The 27,692-nt window shown below is 37.1% G+C and overlaps 1 protein-coding gene across 1 annotated transcript; it reads left to right on the top strand.

Moving 5' to 3' along the window:
• The first annotated feature begins 966 nt into the window (after positions 1–966).
• Positions 967–27,202, top strand: dap (death-associated protein). Its single transcript, XM_061921996.1, has 4 exons — positions 967–1,159; positions 8,123–8,225; positions 17,432–17,474; positions 25,903–27,202. The coding sequence occupies exons 1-4, from the start codon at positions 1,105–1,107 to the stop codon at positions 26,020–26,022; spliced, it is 321 nt and encodes a 106-aa protein (XP_061777980.1). The 5' UTR covers positions 967–1,104; the 3' UTR covers positions 26,023–27,202.
• The last annotated feature ends 490 nt before the right edge of the window (positions 27,203–27,692 follow it).

Raw genomic sequence — 27,692 nt, 5'->3', positions numbered from 1 at the left:
ACGTCCCAAGAGCTAGCTTCTGTAGCCGAGGATCGGACCGCCAAGTGCCCTGCCTTCGGCTGTCGCCCAGCTCACAATGCACCCGACCTCTATGGCCCCTGCTATGGGTGGTGAGCCCATTGGAGGGGTGACCCACGTTGCCTCTTCGGGCTGTGCCCGGCCGGGCCCCATGGGGACAGGCCCGGCCACCAGGCGCTCGCCATCGTGCCCCACCTCCGGGCCTGGCTCCAGAGGGGGGCCCCGGTGACCCGCGTCCGGGCGAGGGAAATCTGGGTCCATGGTTTTTCATCTACATAAAGGTCTTCGAGCTGCTCTTTGTCTGATCCCTCACCTAGAACCTGTTTGCCTTGGGAGACCCTACCAGGGGGCTTTATGCCCCCGGACAACATAGCTCCTAGGATCATTGGGACACGCAAACTCCTCTACCACGATAAGGTTGCAGCTCAGAGAGGAGTATATATATATTCATATATAAATAAATATATATATATATATATATATATACATATACATATATACACACACACACACATATATGTATATATTTATTAAATGTTTTTTTATACATATTTGATGGAACTGAACGCCTTTTTTTCTTTCTTTTTTTTCTTTTTTTACATATATTTGTTCGCTGTACAGTTTGTTCATCTTTAAACACTTTGTTTCGATCCTTTCCAACCACAGGGACAGAACATGTTGTTGATCTAGTAGCTGCTGTGCGGTGTTAGTTTTTTTTAAAAGGCTTTTGTATCTTTTTAATTCCAATATTTTTTCACTACCTATATGTTATGTTTTATAAATCATATAAATAGATTCCGTTTTTTCTTGTTTTTTTTCGGTGTTTTTTTTAAATTATATTTTAATATTTAGTTCTTATGATCTGTTAACACCCTATTATCATTTACCAAATTCCGTATCAATAAAGTTTAGCCCACGTTAGCGTCGTGACGTCATGACACGCGCTGGACCGGCGACGTCATGACGCATCGTTCCCCAAGCAAACAATCATCAGGAAAAAAGCCACGTTGACGACTCCGGACCGGAGAACCTTCACAAATCCTAGCCAGAATAACGCAAGAAGCGACGCACTTTGAAGCCTTAAACATGTCGTCCCCACCGAAAGAGAAGATGGAAACAAAAGGAGGACACCTCCCTGCAGGTACAGCCACTAACCTTGTTGTTTCTGTTTCCTGCTTATCTGAAGGCCTTTTGTTGTTGCTCAGTTTAAACCAAAGATCGTGTATTGTGCCTTAATGTTCACCCACTCTAGATATTATCAATAAAATACGACTGGAAACCTTTTGTTTTCTTTTATTGTTCAAAAATTCATGCTTGGTAATTATTTCCTTACATGTTCTTACTTCCGGTAATCACTACGGAAGCCCATTAGGCATCTTGCATCAAAGCGCACTCATTTTTTACATGTTACAATTTGACTATTTGGAGACATGACCGCGCTAATGTTAGTCGGATGGTGACGTGGAGGTCAGTGAGGGGAGGTGCTTGGGCAGATACGGTGTACGTGGGCAGATACGGTGTACGTGGACAGGCTATGGCGGCCTCAGCAGCTGCACTGATAGCTCTCAAAGATAACATCATGTCAACCCAGCTTGACATAGCAGGAAAGGTGCCCCTTTTGAACACCTTCAGGTCAAAGGTTACCTCAGTTACATAGCAGCTGCATCATTTCAGGTTGCGTTTACACTTGTGGTACGGTACTCTAGTCGCGATGAAAAAAAGATATCTAGTGTTAGGGTTAAATAAACCTAATTGCGATTTTTCTCTCAAATTGCGATCGCGATCCGATTTGCGATTTTTATATTTTATTCATACAAATGCATAGATATGTTGCTCTTCGAATGTCTACCAACATATTCTTGTTTCAAGGTGCCACACAGAACAATATGCAATAAGTTACTTTAAAAAATAAATGATAAATGGGTTGTACTTGTATAGCGCTTTTCTACCTTCAAGGTACTCAAAGCGCTTTGACACTACTTCCACATTTACCCATTCACACACACATTCACACCATGCAAGGCGCTAGCCAGCACCCATTAAGAGCAAGGGTGAAGTGTCTTGCACAGGACACAACGGACGTGACGAGGTTGGTACTAGGTGGGGATTGAACCAGGGTTCCTTGGGTTGCACACGGCCACCGCACCACGCTGTCCCTATACAGTGGGGCAAAAAAGTATTTAGTCAGCCACCGATTTTGCAAGTTCTCCCACTTAAAATAATGACAGAGGTCTGTGATTTTCATCATAGGTAGATTTTCATCATAGGTACACTTCAACTGTGCGAGACAGAATGTGAAAAAAAATCCAGGAATTCGCATTGTAAAAATTTTAAAAATATATTTGTAAATTATGGTGGAAAAAAGTATTTGGTCAACCATTCAAAGGTCTCACTGATGGAAGGAGGTTTTGGCTCAAAATCTCACGATACATGGCTCCATTCATTCTTTCCTTAACACGGATCAATCGTCCTGTCCCCTTAGCAGAAAAACAACCCCAAAGCATGATGTTTCCACCTCCATGGTTCACAGTAGGTGTGGTGTTCTTGGGATGCAACTCAGTATTCTTCTTCTTTCAAACATGACAAGTTGAGTTTATACCAAAAAGTTCTATTTAGGTTTCATCTGACCACATGATATTCTCCCAATCCTCTGCTGTATCATCCATGTATCCATTTTGGTATAAACTCAACTCGTCGTGTTTGGAGGAAGAAGAATACTGAGTTGCATCCCAAGAACACCACACCTACTGTGAAGCATGGGGGTGGAAACATGCCTTGGGGCTGTTTTTCTGCTAAGGGGACATGACGATTGATCCGTGTCAAGGAAAGAATGAATGGGGCCATGTATCGTGAGATTTTGAGCCAAAACCTCCTTCCATCAGTGAGGGCTTTGAATGGTTGACCAAATACTTATTTTCCACCATAATTTACAAAACAATTCTTTAAAATTCCTACAATGTGAATTCCTGGATTTTTTTTTCACATTCTGTCTCTCACAGTTGAAGTGTACCTATGATGAAAATTACAGACCTCTGTCATCATTTTAAGTGGGAGAACTTGCACAATCGGTGGCTCTCTAAATAATTTTTTGCCCCACTGTATTTGGCTTTATGCAGACAAACAGAGATTTGGTTACATCCTGCTCTTAAACGGAATAAATAATAGATCAAAAGTGTACATTGTTCATAATAATATATCCATCCATCCATTTTCTACCGCTTGTCCCGTTCAGAGTCGCAGGGGTGCTGGAGTCTATCTCAGCTGCATTTGGGCGGAAGGCGGTGTACGCCCTGGACAAGTCACCATCTCATTACAGGGCCAACACAGATAGACAACATTCACACTCACATTCACATACCAGGGACCATTTAGTGTTGCCAATCAACCTATCTCCACGTGTATGTTATTGGAGGTGGAAGGAAGCCATTTAATAATAGTGCAAGTAACTATGCAAAAGGATATAAACTATTGTTTTTCATTTCTGCAGAATTGTTTATCATTGTACTGTAATTAGAGGGTAAATAACTGTCCTCCTAAAAAAAATTACCAAAAATAATGTACTAACTTCTGTAAACGGAAATTAAATTTAAATAGATATTGAACCTCTTAATGTGTATTTTTTGTTAATTAAAGTAAGGTCGGATGTCTTTTTGCTCAACGCCATCACGTGATCACGGCATTCTCGCCTGATCGTCCATGTTGATTGGCTCTAATTCAATCAATAAATCAAAGTTTATTTATATATCCCTAAATCACGAGTGTTTCAAAGGGCTGCACAAGCCACAACGACATCCTCTGCTCAGATCCCACATGGGGGCAAGGGAAAAACTCAACCCAAAGGTCTGCACGTGCTTAAAGTGGTTGTGCGCCAGGTCTCAAATTTTATGACCACGGGGACTCTGCTCTGTGCACTTGTGTCACACAAAACACTGCTCCTCTTTTATTTTTCACTCTGACCCAAGTGACACGTGACACCATTATGCATTTTTCTACCTATGCATTCAAAAAGTTAAATAATAGTTAATATTAGTGAAATAAATATGTAAACAACATGCAATGTAGTTTTCCGTGTACATTTCCCAGGAAACTACATTGCGGCTGTATGCTCGAGTCTTTAAACACCTTAGGCCAGGGGTATCCAAACTTTTTCCACAGAGGGCCGCACACAGAAAGATTTAAACTTGTGGGGGTCATTTTGATATTTTTCATTTTCAAACCATAACAAAATATATGGATTTTTTTTTTTTATTCCTTAGGGCTCATGGGGCGCATAAAGGATCTCAGTCACTAAAATGTTAAAAATAAGTCCAATTATTATTATTATTATTTATTTAATGCTTACAGTAAATCTCTATATCAACTTGAGGTTGATATAAAGTAAAACAAATAGGGTTTTATGCATTTTCTGTCAAAGCCAACTTTGTTTTTTATAGTAAAAACTGAAATATGCAGTATTTAGTTACAAAACCAGTTTCCATATGAGTTGGGAAATTGTGTTAGATGTAAATATAAACAATACAATGATTTGCAAATCCTTTTCAACCTTTATTCAGTTTAATGCACTACAAAGACAAGATATTAGATGTTCAAACTCATTAACTTTATTTTTTTTTGCAAATAATAATTAACTTAGAATTTCATGGCTGCAACACGTGCCAAAGTAGTTGGACAAGGGCATGTTCGCCACTGTGTTACATCACCTTTTCTTTTAACAACACTCAAACGTTTGGCAACTGATGAAACTAATTGTTGACTCTTTGAAAGTGTAATTCTTTCCCATTCTTGTTTTATGTAGAGCTTTAGTCGTTCAACAGTCCGGGGTCTCCGCTGTCGTATTTTAGGCTTAATAATGCGCCACACATTTTCGATGGGAGACAGGTATGCACTGCAGACGGGCCAGGAAAGTACCCGCACTCTTTTACTACGAAACCACGCTGTTGTAACACGTGGCTTGGCATTGTCTTGCTGAAATAAGCAGAGGCGTCCATGATAACGTTGCTTGGATGACAACATATGTTGCTCCAAAACCTGTATGGCCCATTCAGCATTAATAGTGCCTTCACAGATGTGTAAGTTACCCATGCCTAGGGCACTAATGCACACCCATACCTTAACAGACGCTGGCTTTGGATCTTAGTGCCTATAACAATCCGGAAGGTTATTTTCCTCTTTGTTCCAGAGGACACCACGTCAACTGTTTCCAAATATAATTTGAAATGTGGACTCGTCAGAACACTTTTCCACTTTGTATCAGTCCGTCTTAGATGAGCTTGGGCCCAGCGAAGCCAGCGGCGTTCCTTGGTGTTGTTGATAAATGGGTTTTGCTTTGCATAGCAGAGTTTTCACTTGCACTTACAGATGAAGCAACAAACTCTACTTACTGACAGTGGTTTTATGAAGTGTTCCTGAGCCCATGTGGTGATATCCTTTACACACTGATGTCTGTTTTTGATACAGTACCGCCTGAAGGATCAACGGTCTGTAATATCATCGCTTACGTGCAGTGATTTGTCCAGATTCTCTGAACCTTTTGATGATTTTATGGACCGTAGATGGTAAAATACCTAAATTCCTTACAATAGCTCGTTGAGAAATGTTGTTCTAAAACTGTTTGACAATTTGCTTACAAATTGGTGACCCTCGCCCCATCCTTGTTTGTGAATCACTTAGCATTTCATGGAAGCTGCTTTTATACCCAATCATGGCACCCACCTGTTCCCAATTAGCCTGCACACCTGTGGGATGTTCCAAAATAAATGTTTGATGAGCTTTCCTTGACTTTATCAGTATTTATTGCCACCTTTACCAACTTCTTTGTCACGTGTTGCTGGCATCAAATTTCAAAGTTAATGATTATTTGCAAAAAAAAAATGTTTATCAGTTTGAACATCAAGTATGTTGCCTTTGTAACATATTCAACTGAATATGGGTTATCATAAAGTGATACATTTTTATTTGTTTTTTTAACTTTTAACACTTAAATTTCAAGATCAACTTCCGATATATCTGTTGATTCTAAGTTTAAACTATTATTTTGTTTGTTTTATGCTATTTTGTCAGAACTTTGAAGTTTTATATGGCAACCACACAACATATGCAATATTTTTTCCACATAAAACATTTTAAAGTGATAATTTTAAAGTAATAATTCATTACAACATAGATTTTTTTTCGTCCTCTTTTATTTTTTGAGCAATGGAAAAAAAAAAGAAAATAATGACAAAAGTTTAAAAAAAAACTGCCTGCATGGCAGCTTTGTGTCAATATTGCCACTTTTTCTCATTAGATTTCACCTCATTTCACTTTTTTTTAAATGTTTTTTTGTAATTTTCGCAATACTATCAATTTTGCAATTTTTGCAGAATGTGTGGTGGGCCGGTAAACGATTACTGCAGTTCGCACTTTGGACACCCCTGCCTTAGGCTGCTTACTTTCATGTAAAGCAGAGAGTACATAATTGTTATGCACCTCATTTCTGATTCCTGCCTCACCAATAATACATCTCAACATTGGTGAGCCATTGACGTGAGTGATGTCAAAAGGTAATGGTGAGACCAACATAGCAGGACTCCATGGGACTTCAGCGCACCACTTAATGCTAACGAGGCGCAATGCTAAGTCTGTTGATGCATTTCGTCTTCGACATTCACAACACAGCTCCACATGATATTGGTGAGCCTTTAACGTGAGCAAGCTGCAATGACAATAACAAGGAAGTAGTGCTGACGACACGGTTAATGTCATGTTGACCAAGTTTTTGCAGAAAAAAACACAAACCTGTGGTTTTAGCACATTGAAACCTGGTTCTAACTAAAAGGATTTACCCAGGATGCTTGGAGGATCATCCCGATACCCACAAGTTGAACACACTGAAGGCTATAGTATCATAAACCAGTGTAAGGGTGACTAAAGGAGTTATTTCATGTTTAGATGGTAATGTTAAAAACATATTTAGAAGGTCGTTAACTGATTTTTTTTTTTAGGTTTAACTATGAAAATATTTAATTTATCAATGATAATAATCCCAAATTATTTTACCACAGACAGGCCTGGAACCAATTTGGTGCGATAAACAAAAGACGACTGTTATCAGGAATCAGAATTGCTACTTTTGACATAACCCAAATATTCCCAATTAAATTAACAGTTCATCCACTTTAACAGTTTAAAAACTATACATTTTTAATTGCAATTTTGTTGGAAAAAAGTCAATCATAAATGGTAGGCAGGGATCTGCACAAATGAGCAGGGTTACATTTTTGCACAGCAAATGTACAAAGTATGCTATAATCTGTTACCCAATAATGTACAATTCTCAACAAAAGAGAATTTTAACCGTAGAGTAAAATTTAATTTAAAACAATCTGAATGCACGTACAACACGTAAATTATTTAACACATCGGTATGTGGAATTAAATTATGAAAATAATTAAGGAAGGTGATCAAACAAATTACTAATATAATTCAGTTCAAGAAACTCTTTAAACTATTACGTGTTCACAAAGTATAAAGAAGAAGAATTATGATAAATATCTTGAACCTTTTAAAAAAAATATCTCATTCATCTCCTAGGTGAACCATAATTTTAACTATTTAACTATGATAACTTTAATTATTGTATATTAGTTTGTCTATGCATTTATTATTTGTTTAGTTACTTATTGTATATTAATTTCTTTACTCATTTATTTATTCACTGTTCTGTTCCAAATATGAACAAACAAATGGGATAAAACTGCTGTGATATTAAAAGGGGTAGGATTAAATAATATTTGCTTCTTTCTACTCCTTTCCGGACATGTTGTAATGAAACAACTAGAAAAATGGGATGTATTACATTGTAATTGTATTGTTCGCATGTTCAAAATAAACTGAAACTGACAATGTTTGGATTGGGTTATTTTTAATTACCATACAATAACAAGCAGTTTTGAAAATGTCCATGTTATGTTTACAATTTTTTTTCAAAAGTTTCATATCCAAAAAAAGAGTGGGAGGTCTGGCAAGCATTTTTTTGGAAACCACCAACGACATTCTAGATTATTATATGAGGTTTTTTTATTGGAACTGAAATCGAAATGTGTGCACACGTTTGTGTTGCAGTGAAGGCAGGCGGTATGAGAATAGTGCAGAAGCACCAAGCGGCCGCTATCCCTGAGCCGCCACCCCAGAAAGATGAAGATGAGGAGGAGTATGTGAGCACCAGGTGAGGGTCTTTATTTACATTGTACACTATAACTTAAAAAAAAAATAGATGGTGTCCATTGGCGACTTTACTTTATTTTAATACAAATCCTGTTTCCATATGAGTTGGGAAATTGTGTTAGGTGTAATATAAATGGAAAACAATGATTGTAGCTGAGATAGGCGCCAGCGCCCCCCGCGACCCCAAAAGGGAATAAGCGGTAGAAAATGGATGGATGGATGGATTTGCAAATCCTTTTCAACCCATATTCAATTGAATGCACTACAAAGACAAGATATTTGATGTTCAAACTCATAAACTTTATTTTTTTTTGCAAAAAGTAATTAACTTAAAATTTCATGGCTGCAACACGTGCCAAAGTAATTGGGAAAGGGCATGTTCACCACTGTGTTACATCACATTTTCTTTTAACAACACTCAATAAACTTTTGGGAACTGAGGAAACTAATTGTTGAAGCTTTGAAAGTGGAATTCTTTCCCATTCTTGTTTTATGTAGAGCTTTAGTCGTTCAACAGTCCGGGATCTCCGCTGTCGTATTTTACGCTTAATAATGCGCCATACTTTTTCGATGGGAGATATGTCTGAACTGCAGGTGGGCCAGGAAAGTTCCCGCACTATTTTACTACGAAGCCACGCTGTTGTAACACGTGGCTTGGCATTGTTTTGCTGAAATAAGCAGGGGCGTCCATGATAACGTTGCTTGGATGACAACATATGTTGCTCCAAAACCTGTATGGACCATTCAGCATTAATGGTGCCTTTGCAGATGTGTAAGTTACCCATGACTTGGGCACTAATACACCTCCATACCATCACAGATACTGGCTTTTGAACTTTGCGCCTATAACAATCCGGATGATTATTTTCCTCTTTGTTCCGGAGGACACCACATCCACAGTTTCCAAATATAATTTGAAATGTGGACTCGTTAGACCACAGAATACTTTTCCACTTTTCATCAGTGCATCTTAGATGAGCTCGGGCCCAGCGTAGCTGGCGGCGTTCCTGGGTGTTGTAGATAAATGGCTTTTGCTTTGCATAGTAAAGTTTTAATTTGCTTTTACAGATGTAGCGACCAACTGTAGTTACTGAGAGTGGAACTTTTATGAAGTGTTCCTGAGCCCATGTAGTGATATACTTTACACACTGATGGCGGTTTTTGATGCAGTACCGCCTGAGGGATCAAAGGTCTGTAATATCATCGCTTACGTGCAGTGATTTCTCCAGATTCTTTTGATGATTTTACGGATCGTAGATGGTAAAATCCCTAAATTCCTTGCAATAGCTCATTGAGTAATGTTGTTCTAAAACTATTCGACAATTTGCTTACAAATTGGTGACCCTCGCCCCATCCTTGTTTGTGAATTACTTAGCATTTCATGGAAGCTGCTTTTATACCCAATCATGGCACCCACCTGTTCCCAATTAGCCTGCACACCTGTGAGATGTTCCAAATAAATGTTTGATGAGCATTCCTCAACTTTACCAGTATTTATTGCCACCTTTCCCAACTTATTTGTCACGTGTTGCTGGCATCAAATTCTAAAGTTAATGATTATTTGCAAAAAAATAAAATGTTTTAACATCAAATATGTTGTCTTTGTAACATATTCAATTGAATATGGGTTGAAAATGATTTGCAAATCATTGTATTCCGTTTATATTTACATCTAACACAATTTCCCAACTCATATGGAAACGGGGTTGTAGTTTAACAACACCCATGTTTCCATTCATACCATAACTTGTTTTTGTTATGGTTTCCTTACTAATAAGGTAACTTTGTAGGCATGCTCCCGCTCCAACATTTACAAAAGTAAAGTTGCATCCAATATGCAGTTGGGGCAGGTGGCATATTCACATGCTGCATTATCAGTTTGTGTGTTGATGAGAGCTAACACGTGGTGCACAGCAGTGAGCTTTAAATCAGTCAAGGAATTTTCTGCACACCCACAATTCTATTTACTCACCAAGGACATTAGGTGCAACTAGTTAATTGAACATTGTTTGCATGCACTGCTCATACTGAGGCATGCAAATTATAATTATCAGTTAAGCATGAACTGATAATGTGGTGATGTGTGACTGTCATCCCTGCCTGACCAATATCCACTTCCTCATTGTGGTACTTCACCGGATATGGATTCACAGCAAAAACTTCTAACACTTTGTTTTCATTTTCACTTTTTCACGGATACCCACATCTTGCAGACATTTAGAAGTGATTTTAAGTGGAAAATGTTGATCTCTCAGACTACCCTTGCCAGTGATTTCCAGTCATGCTGGCAAACTGGAAACTGCACTTATGTAACGAGCCACAATATACCGCCCCTCTTTCCGTACATTATACTGGAGGCTAGCGTAGGCTGCTAAGCTCTGGAGAGAGTGACTAAGGCCCTGTGAGGAATACTAATGTGGAGAAAGGTAATTATGAATTCTGCACAGTTACCCTATTACCAGCCTCTGGTACTTTGCTCATCGAATATTTTATTTTTATTTTATTTTTTTATTGTTTTACAAATGTCAGAAGGAAGAAAAAGTTAAAAAAAAAATCCAAACCAAAAATTATTCACATATTATTCAGATATATCTATTTATACTTTAATAGGATAGTTGCATTTGACGTCACATCCGTTTTTTCTTTTTTGCGGCTTAATTGACACAATGGTCAAGCAGATTGAGCGTAGCATTAAAATAAGTTAGAGTGAGTTTGAGCATAAAATGCTGTATTGCTGTTCTGTTCTTGGCTGTCCTGTAGTTCAAAGAGAGAGAGGGAATAGCTTTCACTGAGTCCTGAAAGTAGTGGAGATAAAACTAAAGTGTGTCAAAGAAAATGGCTCCTTCATCATCTTGTGGTAAATTGTGGAGTACTATCGGACAATGCTCGTGTCTGCAGCTATCACTTTGTAAAATGTTTGTTTGAGAAACATACTGTTATGCAATAGAGTTTATTCTCTACTATATTGGTGTTTAATAGCAGAACTAAACATAAAGAAAGGACAAGAGATAGCAGCAGTTTGTGGTTGGTGTGCCTGGAGCGTGCATTGATCAATAAATTTGTAGTGTCAATGCCATGCATAGTATCAGTATATGAGCGAGAGTGATTATTAGATCAATACTTACATTTCTCAAATTCTTTTTTTATGTTTGTTTCTTTATTTTTATAAATGTAAAGAATAATTCCCTGGACACATGAGGACTTTGTGCTCAAAAAACACATCAGGTAAATGAGTAATAGATAGTTGAGTTGCGCAATATAAACAAGTTCAGTATAAATTGGTGATGTCCGACGATAAAGCTTTTAATATTATCGCTATATAATGATAATGCATGTTTATTACACATTATTGATAAGTGCCAAAAATTTTGCTGCGACAAGTCTTCAATGCAATCTGGCTTCCTTGCTATCAGCTAATGCAAAGTTGCTTTTTGGTCAGTCATTATGTAACAGTAAACAATGTATCTTTCTCTTCAGTTTTGAGAGGGTATTATTACTACTATTTTTTTGGTTGGTGATTTAATGTTATTCAAAGAAAAGTTCAAGATGTGCTTTATATGCACAGCAGGGGGCAGTAATGTGCACAATTGAAGGTTTTAATGCTCGGTGTTGTGTTTTAAAGAGCAATAGATGCTAGCAGGGTAATTGACTCTACGAATTAAATTTATAAGTATGTGTTATGTCTCTTGATCCAAAAATAACCTTTCAGAACGCATAAAAAGAATGTATATACCCGTAGTTGTACTGCATCAGTAAAACTCCCACTCACGGTGTCCCCTCCATGAGTCACGCTGATGGACATCTAGCAGGTGGCTGGTGGGTAAATTTCACATCAGTTGCAGCAAGCGAAGCGTTGTAGTCAGGGGAGCACCTGCCGAAACTAATCTAATCCAGATGGACAGATGGGGCAAAGAGAGGAGAGATGTTTATGCTTAGCAGGGTATATATTAAGGAAGAGGAGAGTTGGATGTTTGGTATGGAATCTAAATAAGGTTTTTACAAGTTTGACTATTAAACATTTTTTAGGTTTTTTAATGTTATTCATGTCATGATGCATTTTGAAGACATTACCAGCCTGCAAACACGTCATTTAGACCCCGTTACTATGCCGCTTAAACATCCTGTTTGATGCAGGATCGTCTACAGTAATTGGGGAAATTGGCCCATCGATACAGCTAAAAATCTGTTCTGATTTAATTATCCCTCAACCTGAAAGAACCGACTATTGATACCTAATTTTTATACTATTCAATGTGCATTTGGATGTGAAGATGTTTAGTTACTATGGATGTAACGGTATTGTGGTTTCAAAATCCCTACAGTTACAGTATCCTGTGACGTCTGAGGGTATCATTCGAAAACTTTGTGGTATAACTTGGTATTTTTTTCCTGGCACATTTGCGTTGGCCGGTCTCAAAAATAAACTGCATCTCCCAAATTCCTCTGCGCAGTACGGTACCGGTAAGGTGGGAGCGTGGATAGTCGTAATGGGGAGAACAAGAGCAAGCATAAGTCCGTCCATAACTTTTTGAGTTATGTTACTAACAATCAGACAAACAAACTGGCGAAAACATAAGCTCTTTGTCGAATTTAATCAAGTTTGCTCATTGCAAACCAGATCGCACCAACTTTGTCTCAAACGTTTCCAAGACTGTCACCATTTACCACCGTTGAGGGGAATGCCTGGTGGGAGTGCGGACACTGCACACAAGGAAATACAAGTAAAATGAGAAGTTACTTTACAAACCAACACCTACAAAATATATTTCAAGCCAACGTCATTTTCTGAAGTATTTACATTATTCAATAATCACAATCAATTTTCCAAAATAATATAAAAAAAATTCCACTGTAGAGGACACTGTTTTTCAGAAAGTAAAAGTTGAAAGACACTAAACTACATTATTGTTTTACACATATTACGCTCGATGTTTACATTTTCAATTTAAAGACACTGAATTGTAAGGTTGTTTTTTTTTATGTTTGCTTAGAATAGTGGAAGTTCCAGCACTATGCTTTGTACTTAAAAAACGTGTTAGTATAGTAAAAAAGTTTTAACTTTGATTCAATATTTGTGGTTGTGGATACGATTTGGGAACGATCCTTTTTTTTTTTGTTTTGAACGATTTGATCCAAAACAATTCAGTGAGATGAAATCAATTCAGTAACTTTTTAGCAAGAAAAAACTAGTGTCAGTGTAAAGTAGATACTGGATACTGCAGGTGAAGTTTCCTATATTCTTGTCATTTCTTGTAAGATAATTATGTATAAATGTTGGCCCGAGGGTGTAAATATGAGTGTGAATGTTGTCTATCTGTGTTAGCCCTGAGATGAGGTGGCGACTTGTCCAGGGTGTACCCCGCCTTACGCCTAAGCATAGCAGGGAGAGGCTCCTGCACCTACACAACTTAGAGAGGGGCAAGCAGTAGAAAATGGATGGATGGAAATATGGATACAAACAAGAGAGTTAACAATTAATGTCCAATAATTTCACATCTTATTTGAATTAAGTGCAACCAACACTTTAGGTTGGATTAACTTTTGAGCATTATGTTTGTTTTTAATTACAGTAAGTCTGTTTATTCTAAACATCTCTGCCACTTAATTTTACCCTCTATGGCATTTTTACCAACCCTTTTTATCTAATACAATAATATTGTACCGTGGCCTTAATACCGTGACAATATTGTAACATTGAAAGTTCAATATTGTTACATCCTTATTATTTGCATTTTAAAAATTATGTTTAAACCCATTTCAGTTAAATTTTAGTTTGTTGTTTTTACATTTTGCAACTTGCCCACAACTGTGTATGATCAAGGTGGAAAAAACAAAGTTAAATTGAGAGAGAGGAAGAGATGAGGTGGCAGGCATTCGTTTCTATAGCAACTACCACCTCGCCCACAGCAACACATTTCCTGCACTGCTTAAACGCGGGGAGATGGAAGGTGTGGTATTGCGGCTTTACAAAGAATGCCTATATTACGACACATTCCCCGCCTTGGTGTGTACAATTAGTATCCTCCCTTCACCCTCCTTTGTCTCTCTTAAAGCAGGACCCTCCATACAGCGATGTGCTGCCCCCTGCAGGCTCTCACCCTCTCCTTCAGCCAAGCCACGGCCACTTTTCAGGGTTTAGAAATATATTTTAGCTTTAGTTTCAGAATACTAGTCAAAAATGGGATAAACTAGTTATGATGGTCTCAGGGTGTGCTTCTACTCACTCCTTATAACCATCCATCCATTCTATTTCTAACGCTTATTCCCTTTGGGGTCGCAGCGGGCGCTGGAGCCTATTTCAGCTACTAACCTATAAAATTGTTAGTCTGGTGCTCAAGGCTTTGGGGTGACTTTTAAAGGCGTTCACTATAACTATAGGGTGACCACGCTGTAAAAAAAAAAAAAATCGGACCACGTCGCTCGTTTGTCACACAAGGTCGATTCCGAGCGCGCTCTCCCTCTTTTTGTGTTCCTCCATCCCTTTCTTTTTGTTCATGCTCGCCCTCCTCCATCTTTGTTTCCCTCGCTGCAGGATCTATTATTATTAGTCTAAAGGTGTTTGGCTCCTTTATGTCCTTCCCTGCCTTCTTGCCTCCCTTTATCCCATCCCGTTTCTCCTTCATGTGCAATGAAACTTATTTTTTGTTTTGTTTTTAGCCCACGTTTTTTCTTCCCTTGTCATTTTTTTCACTTTCATAGCCCAGGAGTATTCCCCAACTCTTCTACCTCCTTCTGACATTCAGGATCTGAGAGCCCTGGAGTTTGGCCAGAATGAATAGATACTATTTAAGGCCCTTGGACCTTGTGTGTGCGCTTGTGCGTGTGCATAAGGTTTGTGCAAAATTCCCACTTTAGAAATAAAACCAATTAATTTCAAGAATTGACTCCACCGCACTGGATGTTGAATTGAAATTACAGGAAGTGAAATTAAATTTATCGTAGATTATCGAAATACAATTTAGTAAGGTAACAAAAACAGCAAAGATGGTCTCTGTATTAAGTCACAAACACTAAAATTCACTCAATTTCACAGCGTACTTTAAAGTTTACCTAATCACGTTAAATTATCTGGTTTACAGAAGATGCTTGTACTCTTAATTGTAAATACAATTGCTGTAATTAAAATGTAATATATACATGAGATTCATAGTACAGTAATACCTGTGCTTACCAGTTTAATTGGTTTTGCGACGGCGCTATTAACTCAAAAGTTTTGGATCACAAATCAACATTGCTCATTCAAATGAAATGAAATTGGTGCTTGCCCCCCCCCCAAAAATCTCACAACGTTAACATGTCAGATGCCTTTTAGAGAGAAAAACTAATAAATAAATAAAAATAATTATTTTATGAAAAAAATTCAACAGAATGTTGTACAAAATAACTACAGTAGTTTACTCCGGCTTCCTCCCACTTCCAAAGACATGCACCTGGGGATAGGTTGATTGGCAACACTAAATTGGCCCTAGTGTGTGAATGTGAGTGTGAATGTTGTCTGTCTATCTGTGTTGGCCCTGCGATGAGGTGGCGACTTGTCCAGGGTGTACCCCGCCTTCCGCCCGATTGTAGCTGAGATAGGCGCCAGCGCCCCCCGCGACCCCGAACGGGAATAAGCGGCAGAAAATGGATGGATGGATGGATGGAGTTTTATAAAATAATGTAACAATAATGTTTACCTTGGAGATTGGTGCAGACTAACAGTGAAACGCTGAAATTTCTTCACCAAGTTGGCTATACTCCCTGTCATGTTGTGGATTATTTATTTCTTTAATTCAATCAATATAACCCACTTTATTCTCATCACTGTCTTTTTCGCTCACTCATGTCCTTCCTATGGTATAAAAACTAAATAATGTCAATCTCTATATCTGATCTCTATAAGCTAATACTAGCGAGTAAGTCCAGATATTTTTGTTGAATCTATCGGGGTTCACACGGAGATTTTCCAACTAATTACAGGGATGCTTGTAACTAAAATTGTTGTCTGTACCATACAGCATAAAATTGACATTGTATAACACGCAGCTCCTTAATTCAAAACACTCTTAAGGTTGGGTACCACTATAATATTATGTAATACGTTAAACAATCAATTTATTTTCTCCTTTATTTAATTTGAGTTTGAATTACAATATTACTTCCTGTTTACAAATGCAATTCAAATTCATGTAATTATTTTAGAATTCAGGAGACAATTAATCTCAGAATTTTGTACAAGCCTTGTGTGTGTGTGTGTGTGTGTGTGTGTGTGTGTGTGTGTGTGTGTGTGTGTGTGTGTGTGTGTGTGTGTGTGTGTGTGTGTGTGTGTGTGTGTGTGTGTGTGTGCGTGCGTGTGTGCGCTAAAGCAGTGTGGTTCTCAACCTTTTTTCAGCGATGTACCCCCTGTGATTTTTTTTTTAAATTCAAGTACCCCCTAATCAGAGCAAAGCATTTTTGGTTGAAAAAAAGAAATAAAAAAGTAAAATACAGCACTATGTCATCAGTTTCTGATTTATTAAATTGTATAACAGTGCAAAATATTGCTCATTTGAAGTGGTCTTTCTTGAACTATTTGGGAAACAAAGATATAAAAAATAACTAAAAACTTGTTGAAAAATAAACAAGTGATTCAATTATAAATAAAGATTTCTACACATAGAAGTAATCATCAACCTAAAATGCCCTCTTTGGGGATTGTAATGGAGATCCATCTGGATTCATGAACTTAATTCTAATAATTTCTTCACAAAAAATGAGATCTTTAACATCAATATTTATGGAACATGTCCACAAAATATCAAGCCCGTCAACACTGAATATTGCATTGTTGTATTTTTTTTCACAGTTTATGAACTTACATTCATATTTTGTTGAAGTATTATTCAATAAACATATTTATAAAGGATTTTTTAATTGTTGCTATTTTTTAGAATATTTTTTAAAAATCTCACGTAGCCCTTGGCATACCTTCAAGTACCCCTAGGTGTACGCGTACCCCCATTTGGGAACCACTGGGCTGAAGAGTACAATTGTCGGTGGTGTGTTGTCAGACAACTTTGGTTTTGATTATCTGTTTAAATGTAGCCAAGGTGTATGTTTTAACAGCAACCCTCTTTCCGATGATTCGACTATACAGGCACATACAAATTTAAAGCTCTGGTTCTCAAGTCTACCTAATGTTTTGTGCTTATTAACTCATTCATATGTTCTCCTATTTTTCTTTTTCAGCCCACCTAAAGTTCCTGTGATTGTGTCTGGAGTAGTTACAAAGGTAACGCACACACTCACTCACAGCCTTTTGTACCACCAGTTGTGAATAGATAAGTGTTTTAAAGGAGAACTGCATTTTTGGGGGGATTTTTTCCTATTGCTCACAATCATTGAAAGACAAGAACACTCATGTCTTTTTTTTTAATTTTTATTTTAAAGATTATAAAAAGGCTTGAAAGATGCAGCTAAATGGGCTCACCATCGTAGCCTTCAAAGCCCTCTAAAACAACTTCAAAACCCCTCCATTGTTTTATATACACACTGCATGTATTTCTAATATAGTAACGAATACGTTCATAGCAATGTTTTATATGTACACTATTTACAGTATTTTTGGACATTTAATGCATTACCGGAACTTATTTCCTCAGCACATTTATTTCCTTTTCCATAGCAACACCCGCAACAAATGTGTTTTCCTACTTCCAAAAACAAACACAAGTGTGTTGTAATCGTGGCAGACGTGGTAACAGACTACAAAGACGACTATTTTTGGACAAATGAGGACTCACAACCTTATATTTTTGAACCTGAATACACGGAGGATTAACTCCGTATATTCAGCATGAAGCGAGTGAGAAACTTTTGAGCAGACGCAAGCCGAGAGAGTTTGTTTGGCGTGACTTGACGCTGTAAATGTTGAACTTGGAGCCAAGCTATGCTGAAATAAATGTCGTGCTTAACCAAACTAAACCAAAAACAAATGTCCTCGGCCAGTTAGAACGAACTCACAACAGTCCATCGAGTGAGTCACTATAAAATTGATTATGCAGCGCATCATGTTATTGTTAGTACACCTACATTGCTGCGTTAAGCATGTGACCAAGGGGCACATCCACGTTTTAGGCAATGGTTTAGAGTCCAATGAGACTACTGCTTATTTACCTGCATCAGTGCAAATTTGAGCATATTTTGAAAGGTTTACATACAAATATAAAAGCGATCATCCCTCTATCCATTTTTGAAAAAATTATTAAAATGGGATGGATTGGATTTATATACTCTTAAAAAATTTTTTGGGGGAAGAATTAAACCATTCATCATCTCCAAGATGTTACTGCTCAACCACACATCCTTTGACACTTCCGGTATTTAGAAAACAAAAAAAGATTGTCTTACACATCATGTTTTTACACTGAGGCGTCCACAAATTAAGCATTAATCTGTAAAAGACTAAATTGTACTTATTTGTGCATTGGTAAGTAACCTATTTGACATGAGTGCCGTACTGCTGTGATAGTGACGCTAACGTTTTGTTGCAGTTAATGTTTTACTAAAAATATAAGTCTCATCTACGAATCATGTCTGTATTTTTTTTAATGATGCGATGTTAATTTTTTGTCTCATTATTTAGCTATAGATGTCCATGTTCAGAAATGTTTGCTAGCGATATCAAGATTCAGTATATGCTGTTGAGCCTTCAAGAGATTTGTGTACTAGATTAATACTATTAAGGATGTTTTCTTGATGTTAACAAATAGCACCAAAGACAATATAATGTGGTCAAATGTTTAATAAAGCACTTGTCTTTCCTGCACAACAACAACTAAGCTTTTTGTTTTTGTTATAAAAATGGACAATGAAAATACGGTGGATTGGACCAACATTTCCAAAATGTTATACTAGGACTTAACCTGGCGTTAGTTTATTTGCCAACCAGATCTTTGCAGTTATATTTAGGCATAGCAACCACAAAAGAACAGAGTTTAATGCAATGTATTGTCCTTTCCTTACATTTAGTTCTGCTTTGTAACACTACTAATATAGTTTTATAGAGAATAAACTTGATTGCATCACAGAAAGTTTCTGAAACAAATGAAATGTTCAAACAAACACATTTTACAAAGTGATTGCTGCTGACACGAGCGTGGTCATATTCCACAAGATGATAATAGTGATATTTTTAAAAGCTATTTACTTCGACACATTTTTGTTTTTTTCCCTGACTTTATTACCTTCTATGAACGACCTTTTTCGGGACTCTATGAAAGCTTTTTCCTGTCTCTATTGGAAGGATTGGAACACCCAAGAACAGAACAGCTATACAGCATTTTCTGATCAAACTCTACACTCACTCTCACTTGTTTTAATGCTGCGCTCAAGTTGCTTGACCATCGTGTGAATTAAGCTGCGAAGAAGAAAAACATACGTGATGTCATATGCAACCCAGCAATACACTATCGAGCTAGCTCTGTACAAACTAACATGAAATGCGTTCTAATACTTTACTGCAATATGATTGTTCATGTTTTTCAGTCTGTACAGATTGATGTCCTATCGCATTGTGTTGTGCATTGAAAAATCAAAAGCAATTCAGCTGTTGACGCAGAAGCAAGCTTATGGCCGTCGCAAGATGTGTTACTACGCTAGAAAAAAGTTCCTCAGTGTCGCTTTTACAGGAACAAAGTCGCCACAGCTTGGGTTTTATACATGTTATGGAACGTAAATTAAATATTATTGGCGGTTTTTGGATGCATTTTTAAATTGACTTTGAGACAGAATGGAATGCTCCCATTATCCGAGACCGAGCCGATTATTACAAATTACAATGCTGAAAAACCCACGACCTTTTGTCTTCTTGTCTCTCTTAAGGATTGTGTACGACAACAATTTCTTTTTAAGATAGATTTAGTAGTGATGCTCATTAAACCGTAAGTAAATAACAAAGGAATTAAAGCACTATAATAACATGTGCCTTTTCAAAGCACATAGGATGTTTTTGATTGACATTGACAGAGATGTATTAGTTGAACAATATTTTTAATATAGTGCTGTCAAACGAATAAAATGTAATCGGGAATAATAGTATTTTGTCTGTAGTTAACTCATAATTAATCACGGAAGTTACCCTTGAATAAATGTACTTTAAATGGTTGGTTTTCAAGTTTTTAATACTATTAACATGGGACTACACAGATTGTTTTCTTTATGTAAATGTTGGTTCATTTAAGCTTTTTAAACTGTTGTACACACACTCTTATAGACACACTCGCGCTCAGACAAACAAATATAGGGTCTCACACATGCTCGTGACACAAGCTCAGTTTAAAAACGAGCCTATTTTTAATTACAATAAGTTACCTGCTCTGTAACAGCACACGTGTGTAACTGCCTTTAGTGAAGTGGCATCTTTCTCTTCATAACAGTAAAAATATGTGATTGTTTCAAGCAGTCCTTCTCTTTCACAATATTAATCAGTCGCAAAATTAAAGCTGTTGCCACCAATATTTAATATTTGCTGTTGAAAGTAAGTTGGTTGTGTAGTTGTGCGTTACCTTTGCTTTCTGCATCAGTTTAATGTGGTTCCACTTACTCCGGTGATAACTCAACTCACAGCAACAGTAAGTAGATGGAAATAACTGGTCTTGTGGAGAGAGCGACCTGCCAATGCATTGAAGCTAATTTATTTTCTTTGTGTATTTCCGCTCGCTCAACATGAGCTGTAACACTGCTGCTTTTCCAATGGTAGAGTATGGACTGAGGCTCAGAAAGGAAATTAGAAATTTGTGCGATTGAAGTATATATTTATTTAACTTATTAGTGCGTCAATGTTGGCAGACCTAGTTTATTGTTGTGGTTGTACTTTGCATCAAGCTGTTACAAAATGTTAAAATTAGTGTCACCAAAATAAACACAATAACGCGTAACTTTAAACTCCTTTAACGGCACAATTTTTTTTAAAAGCATAATTTAACACGCATGTGCCTTGACCCCTTTTTTACCCTCTCTTCATTCCCCAGTGTGTGAAAATGTAATGGCGCTCAGTTATCGTTAAGCGGGGAAATAGTAAGTAGAAATAAATGCACAAAGAAAAAGTTATATTATGGAATTACCAGGTCCAAAGCCATGGCGAGTCATTTTCCTGACAAGACTATTTGACTTTGATCGCCGTGAGACGACATCATTGGAGTGAAAACATGCTGGCACGCTTTGCTGCTTGCAGAGAGATGGAGCTTCACTTTCGTGTTTACATTACAATTGAGTGCATTAAATAACATAAAATGTAGATTGTTACACCAACTGCATTAGTAAGATGAGGTGAAAGCTCTGCAGAAAGGACAAACTGAGGTAGAAAGTATTTAATCTTGTTTATACTCGTCACAATGTCAAAACATGTCAAAACACTTCTTCTTAAATCGATCACACACTTCGGGCTCCACAGTAATAGTCCTACACATCATAGCCGGTCTAAGTACCGTAAAAAAATGAAACATGTCTTACATTACGACCATGCTTTGATTGTCAAATAATGTAGTCCGTGATATTTCTACCGAAATAAATGTTTTCTGGCAGGCTGAAAAGGAGTGTGTATATTTTTTTAAGCCGTTCTGAGTGATAGTGCGCACTTACTGAATGTTTAGCCAGCTGAATTATTATACTCGAGAAGATTAAAACATTTTCTGTATAACATTTTCATACAGAGCTATGAATAATATTACCTTGTACAACATGTAATGTACAGAATATCAAAAGCATTTATTGAGGTAGAAATATCAGATTACATTACCATACAACACGGGTTTGTGCGTGTACCTCACAATAAGAAGGTCCTGTGTTCGATCTCCGTGTGTGGAGTTTGCATGTTCTCCCCGTGACTGCGTGGGTTCCCTCCGGGTACTCCGGCTTCCTCCCACCGCCAAAGACATGCACCTGGGGATAGGTTGATTGGCAACACTAAATGGTCCCTAGTGTGTGAATGTGAGTGAGATGTTACCTGTATATCTGTGTGGGCCCTACAACTTGGGTAACAAGTTGGGCAATGAGTGTGTACCTCGCCTTATGCCTGAATGCAGCTGCAATAGGCTCCAACCACCCCCTGACCGGGACAAGCAGTAGAAGATGGATGGATTACCAAACATCTTTGAAAATTAAAGCATGATAATAACAATCCACATTTTGTGTTATAAATGCTTGAAACAGGTTGGTTGCATTTTGTTTCAAACATTTAGTACAGTACCAATATGATACATCACATATTTTATTTACAACTTTTCCAAAAAGAGTAGGAAAAAGCAAAGCTTATCCAATCCTCCCCCTTTTTCACTTCATAGCAATTACTAACACATACTTCCTGTTCTCGATTTGTACTCCATTTACATCAACGGGTTCAAAATACATCAGTTCTTCTCATAATTAATTATTATTCTGACTGATCTTTTTTCTAACACAGTGAATGAAGTGTAATTTGTAGTATTCCTTGTAGTTTTGGTATGTAAACATGGTGTAGCTCTTTCCATTGAATGCAACTGCTTGTACAGCAGCAATACACATTCTGTATTAATACAAAGTACAAAATCTGACAAGACACCAATGCACCAGGTATTTTTTTGTCTCATTAAAACCGTGTTTGTCCTTTTTTTGTTTAGCTGTTTAAAATAGCATAATGTTTCAAGAATATTTCATCAAAGCAAACTAATTGTCCAGTCATGGTAATAAAAACTTGAAAATGATCTGTCTTGTGTTCGCTTATTAACGCTAAAAATATATGTCTGCAATTGGTCAGGATTAATTTTGAGTTAACTACGAACTAACTGAATATCGCGTTTACATATTTTTGTCGCTTGACAGTTAAAATACCTAAACTTTAGGTCAATTTTATTGTCTATTGTTGTGCAACATATGTTCAGTGTGAATAATTAAACTAAAAAGTAAGAAAAAGCAAACACGTTAATCTCTTGCAGCCGTGTGAAGGTGAGAGGGATTTATTTCCGTCTCACATTTTCCACAAAAATATTTTACATTATTTAAAACCAATTCAGTTTTTTTTTTTTTTTTTTAAAGTATCCTCTTTTTTGCATTTACTGTCTGAGCTTTGCCAAACACTCCTATATCCCCTGTATTGCAGAGATAGTGTTTGTTTCTCTCTCTTACACACACACACACACGCAAACACACACACACATCAGTTGGAATGAGTTGGAATGAGATGGAGGCTTTAAGCCTCAGAAAAGAGGAGAAGGGTAATTTAAGGTCAAAGGCATCATTCCTTGCAGTTAGCTGTGGAATTGGCTGTAAATAAAAGAAACACACTGTAGATGTTTGGAGCCGCCTACGCACTCAGTGGCATGCTGCGTTCACAGACACTCCAACATGAAGCAAACATGCCAGGGTTTATTATCAGAACAAAGGTGTGTTTTATTATCTTTTCAACACCATCAAAACAATTCAATTCTAGAATAACGCATATTTTAGAGTTACTGTACATCCTCGTAATGTTTGTGAGAAAAGAAAAGTGGAGCAAAGAAGATTAGAGAGTGGAAGGTAAAGAATAAAGGAGAAGAGAAAAAGAAGAAAGGAGTTCACTACTGGCAACTAACTGTGAATAAAAAAAAAAAAAAAATTTAATAAAAATTCTGCCGCTAAAGTGAGCTTTAGCGGCAAGGCTGTTTTGGGCATTTTGTTTTTTATCACTAAAAGATTGAGGCTGCACAGCAGTAGACATATTTGAGATTGTACACACTTTAAATGTTGTCAATAAATAATAATAATCAAAATATCCCTAGTTATTATTTGTTGAAATGCCTTTTTTTCCCCCACAAACTACCGTAAATTTTAGACCATAAGCCGCTACTTAATTCCCATGCTTTGAACCTTGTGGATTATAAAACAGTGCTGGTTATTTCATACATTTTTCTTTGCTAACGGCCATAATGTTTTGTTTTGAACAAATAGTGATCATTAAGCAGAAGCAGAGACACTGAAAAGGTCTGTTATTGTTTGTGCTATGGCGCCATCTTTTGGACGAGTTCACTCAGTGCAGGTGCTCTGGGCTGAAAGTCTGCAGTCCAGTATTTTCTTCCGTTTCGTACAGGAAGTAAAAGTGTCGTTTTGTTGCCTTGTCGTCCACAGTGTTTCTGCTCATCTGAATTCCTCACTCATCACTCCAAGCAATATGTGATGTCTGTAGGAGTTTTTTTAATGCATTCTTGTAGATGCTATCATAATGTAATAAAGTTAGCATCGTTAGTACAGTGGGGCAAAAAAGTATTTAGTCAGCCACCGATTGTGCAAGTTCTCCCACTTAAAATGATGACAGAGGTCTTTAATTTTCACCATAGGTACACTTCAACTGTGAGAGACAGAATGTGAAAAAAAATCCAGGAATTCACATTGTAGGAATTTAAAAAAAAAATGTTTTGTAAATAATGGTGTAAAATAAGTATTTGGTCAACCAGTCAAAAATATTCTCTGATGGAATGAGGTTTTGGCTCAAAATCTCAGGATACATGGCCCCATTCATTCTTTCCTTAACACGGCTCAATCGTCCTGTCCCCTTAGCAGAAAAACAGCCCCAAAGCAAGATGTTTCCACCCCCATGCTTCACAGTAGGTTTGGTGTTCTTGGGATGCAATTCAGTATTCTTCTTCATCCAAACACGACAAGTTGATTTTATACCAAAATGGATACATGGATGATACAGCAAAGGATTGGGAGAATGTCATGTGGTCAGATGAAACGAAAATAGAACTTTTTGGTATAAACTCAACTCGTCGTGTTTGGAGGAAGAAGAATACTGAGTCGCATCCCAAGAACACCATACCTACTGTGAAGCATGGGGGTGGAAACATCATGCTTTGGGGTTGTTTTTCTGCTAAGGGGACAGGACGATTGATCCGTGTTAAGGAAAGAATGAATGGGGCCATGTGTCGTGAGATTTTGAGCCAAAACCTCCTTCCATCAGTGAGACCTTTGAATGGTTGACCAAATACTTATTTTCCACCATAATTTACAAATATTTTTTTTTAATTCCAACAATGTGAATTCCTGGATTTTTTTTTCACATTCTGTCTCTCACATTTGAAGTGTACCTATGATGAAAATTACAGACCTCTGTCATCATTTTAAGTGGGAGAACTTGCACCATCGGTGGCTGACTAAATACTTTTTTGCCCCACTGTATTAGGTAACATGCTAACGCATTTACGAGTGTCTGTGTTTTATTAATTTATAACCGCATTATTTTTGTAATGTTACAGTTTCACCAAAACGTCACCGTGCAGTTATTGAGTCTGTTTAGTTGATTGGAGTGCTAGCTTTTGCAGCTAGTGGGTCCATGCCAATGACTTCTGTTTTGTTTGAGCATACGTTTTACTGCCATGTTATTGACAATGTTTGGAAGCAATTAAGGTGTGTAAACATAAATAACACATTTCTCAATGTATGTATCTATGGCTTGTATACCGGTCCGCTCTATCGTCAGAAAATACAGTAATATTAATTATTTCCTGATAACTTATTGTTGCAACCACAACACTCCTATATAGCCACTCCCCGAACGGAAACTTTTCAATGCAATGAGTCTTTGCACTTTGAGCTTGCCCTCAAAGTTCCCCCACTCCAACATTTCAACCCCTCCTCCACATGCCCGCGTGTTTTCAACCCAGACGATGCGTCAATTGATGTTTTGTTGGCTGCCTGTTTCTGTCCAGGGCGATAAGGACTTCACCCCGGCTGCTGCCCAGGTGGCGCACCAGAAGCCCCAGCCTTGCATCCCCAAGTTGCCCCCCTCTCAGCACATCAACCAGCACATCCATCAGCCCCGCAAGTGAGCCAAAAAGCTCACACCGCTGCGGCTATGAAGCCAGCCTTCCCAATCGAACACAATCTATATATATATTTATATATATATATATATATGTAATATATATATAGATATATATACATATATATCTATATATATATGTGTGTATATGTATATGTATTCATATTCCGCCAGGCACAGATGTCCTTTTTTTCTGTTGTACTGTTGTATAATGTGCGATTTGTCGGCAACAGAAGCCTATTAATAGCAGAATGGCCATTTTATAAACCCCTCATTACACCTGCCCTGCATCGGTGCTGCACTAATAATCGTGCACTTTTGTCTCCTATTTTTTTGTGAGTCTTGAGTGCTATTGTTGGCTGTCGTTCATTGCTAATATGTAAGATTGTTTCATAATTGATCACATAAAAGAGGCCACTAATTTACAATCATCTTCTTTAAGACTATCAACAAACATTCCAGCCAAGTAGCCCACACAACGTCAAAGTACTTAATGGTGTAAATATTTGCACATTTACTCAAACGTAGTATCCAGCATGATATGAGGTGTTAAAGGTTATAAATATACTGTAAGACAAAATGTCCTAATGCAGGAAATAACTATGTTTGCCTTCTGCATTCTACTTATAACAATATGATATGCACACTCACTCACCCTGCTTTTAACAACAACAACAACAACACAAATCTTAATAATCCAGCAGTGCCTCTTAACAACTACCACCATCACATATTTTTCCACAGTTCATATTTTCAGCAGCTAATAAGCCAAATCCCTCTGGAGAATATATTTGAAAAAGCAACAGACCGCGTGTTTTTTCCTTCATACAAGTTTAACATAGCAGGGTGTATGTACGTTTTAATAACAAGCCAAAAGAAAGCCCTATAGCCAAAAAACAGCAGAAAGGAGATATCAGCAAGAGACATTTTACATTCCATCATTATTAAAATTTTAATCCTACACATATCAATACACACGCCTTGCACTCATTAGTTGCAACACTAATATTCAGGAAAAAACATTCACTTTGCCAAGAATTAACAATTATGTTTATTAAAAAGAGTTTTATCTTTACTCTCTCTTCTTTTTTTTTTTCTTGAGTTAAAAGTTCAATCGTTTCAACTGGAGTTTGCTATTGGGTGTGGTTGTCATAGTAAATAAAGATATAGGTTATCTGCAAATGTCACTTTGCTCTTTTCAATCATTTCAAGTGCTGCATGTTCTCATTTCAAAACAAATGTTCACTAGCAGAAATATTTAAAGTTACATTTGATTACATTTAACACAAATTGAAGTACTGCAACAAATTATGGGGGGCAAAATGGGACAAAATGACAAATATTTCTATAATTACTTACATTTAAATTACTAAAATACAATAAAATTATAATTAATTATTTAGTTGCATTAACAATTGATTTACGTCTGAATTGAATTATTTCACTATTTAGTTAATTCATTTCATGATACAATTAATGACACAAAGTAATTACTTAAAGATGTATTTATATTTATTTTACTTTGTCCCATTTGGCCTTTGTCACCGGTTCATTAGTTGATTTTGTCCGTTAAACTCACCTCTCAAAGAAACAGATACAATTAAATGGGAGATGATAAAGCAAATATTAAATGTCATTAAATAAATCACAAACTTTTTTTTTTTTTATTAAATCCGG

Source organism: Nerophis ophidion, linkage group LG15 (genome assembly GCF_033978795.1).
Source record: "Nerophis ophidion isolate RoL-2023_Sa linkage group LG15, RoL_Noph_v1.0, whole genome shotgun sequence".
Lineage (NCBI taxonomy): Eukaryota > Metazoa > Chordata > Actinopteri > Syngnathiformes > Syngnathidae > Nerophis > Nerophis ophidion.
This window is presented reverse-complemented; position numbering and strand designations above follow the sequence as displayed.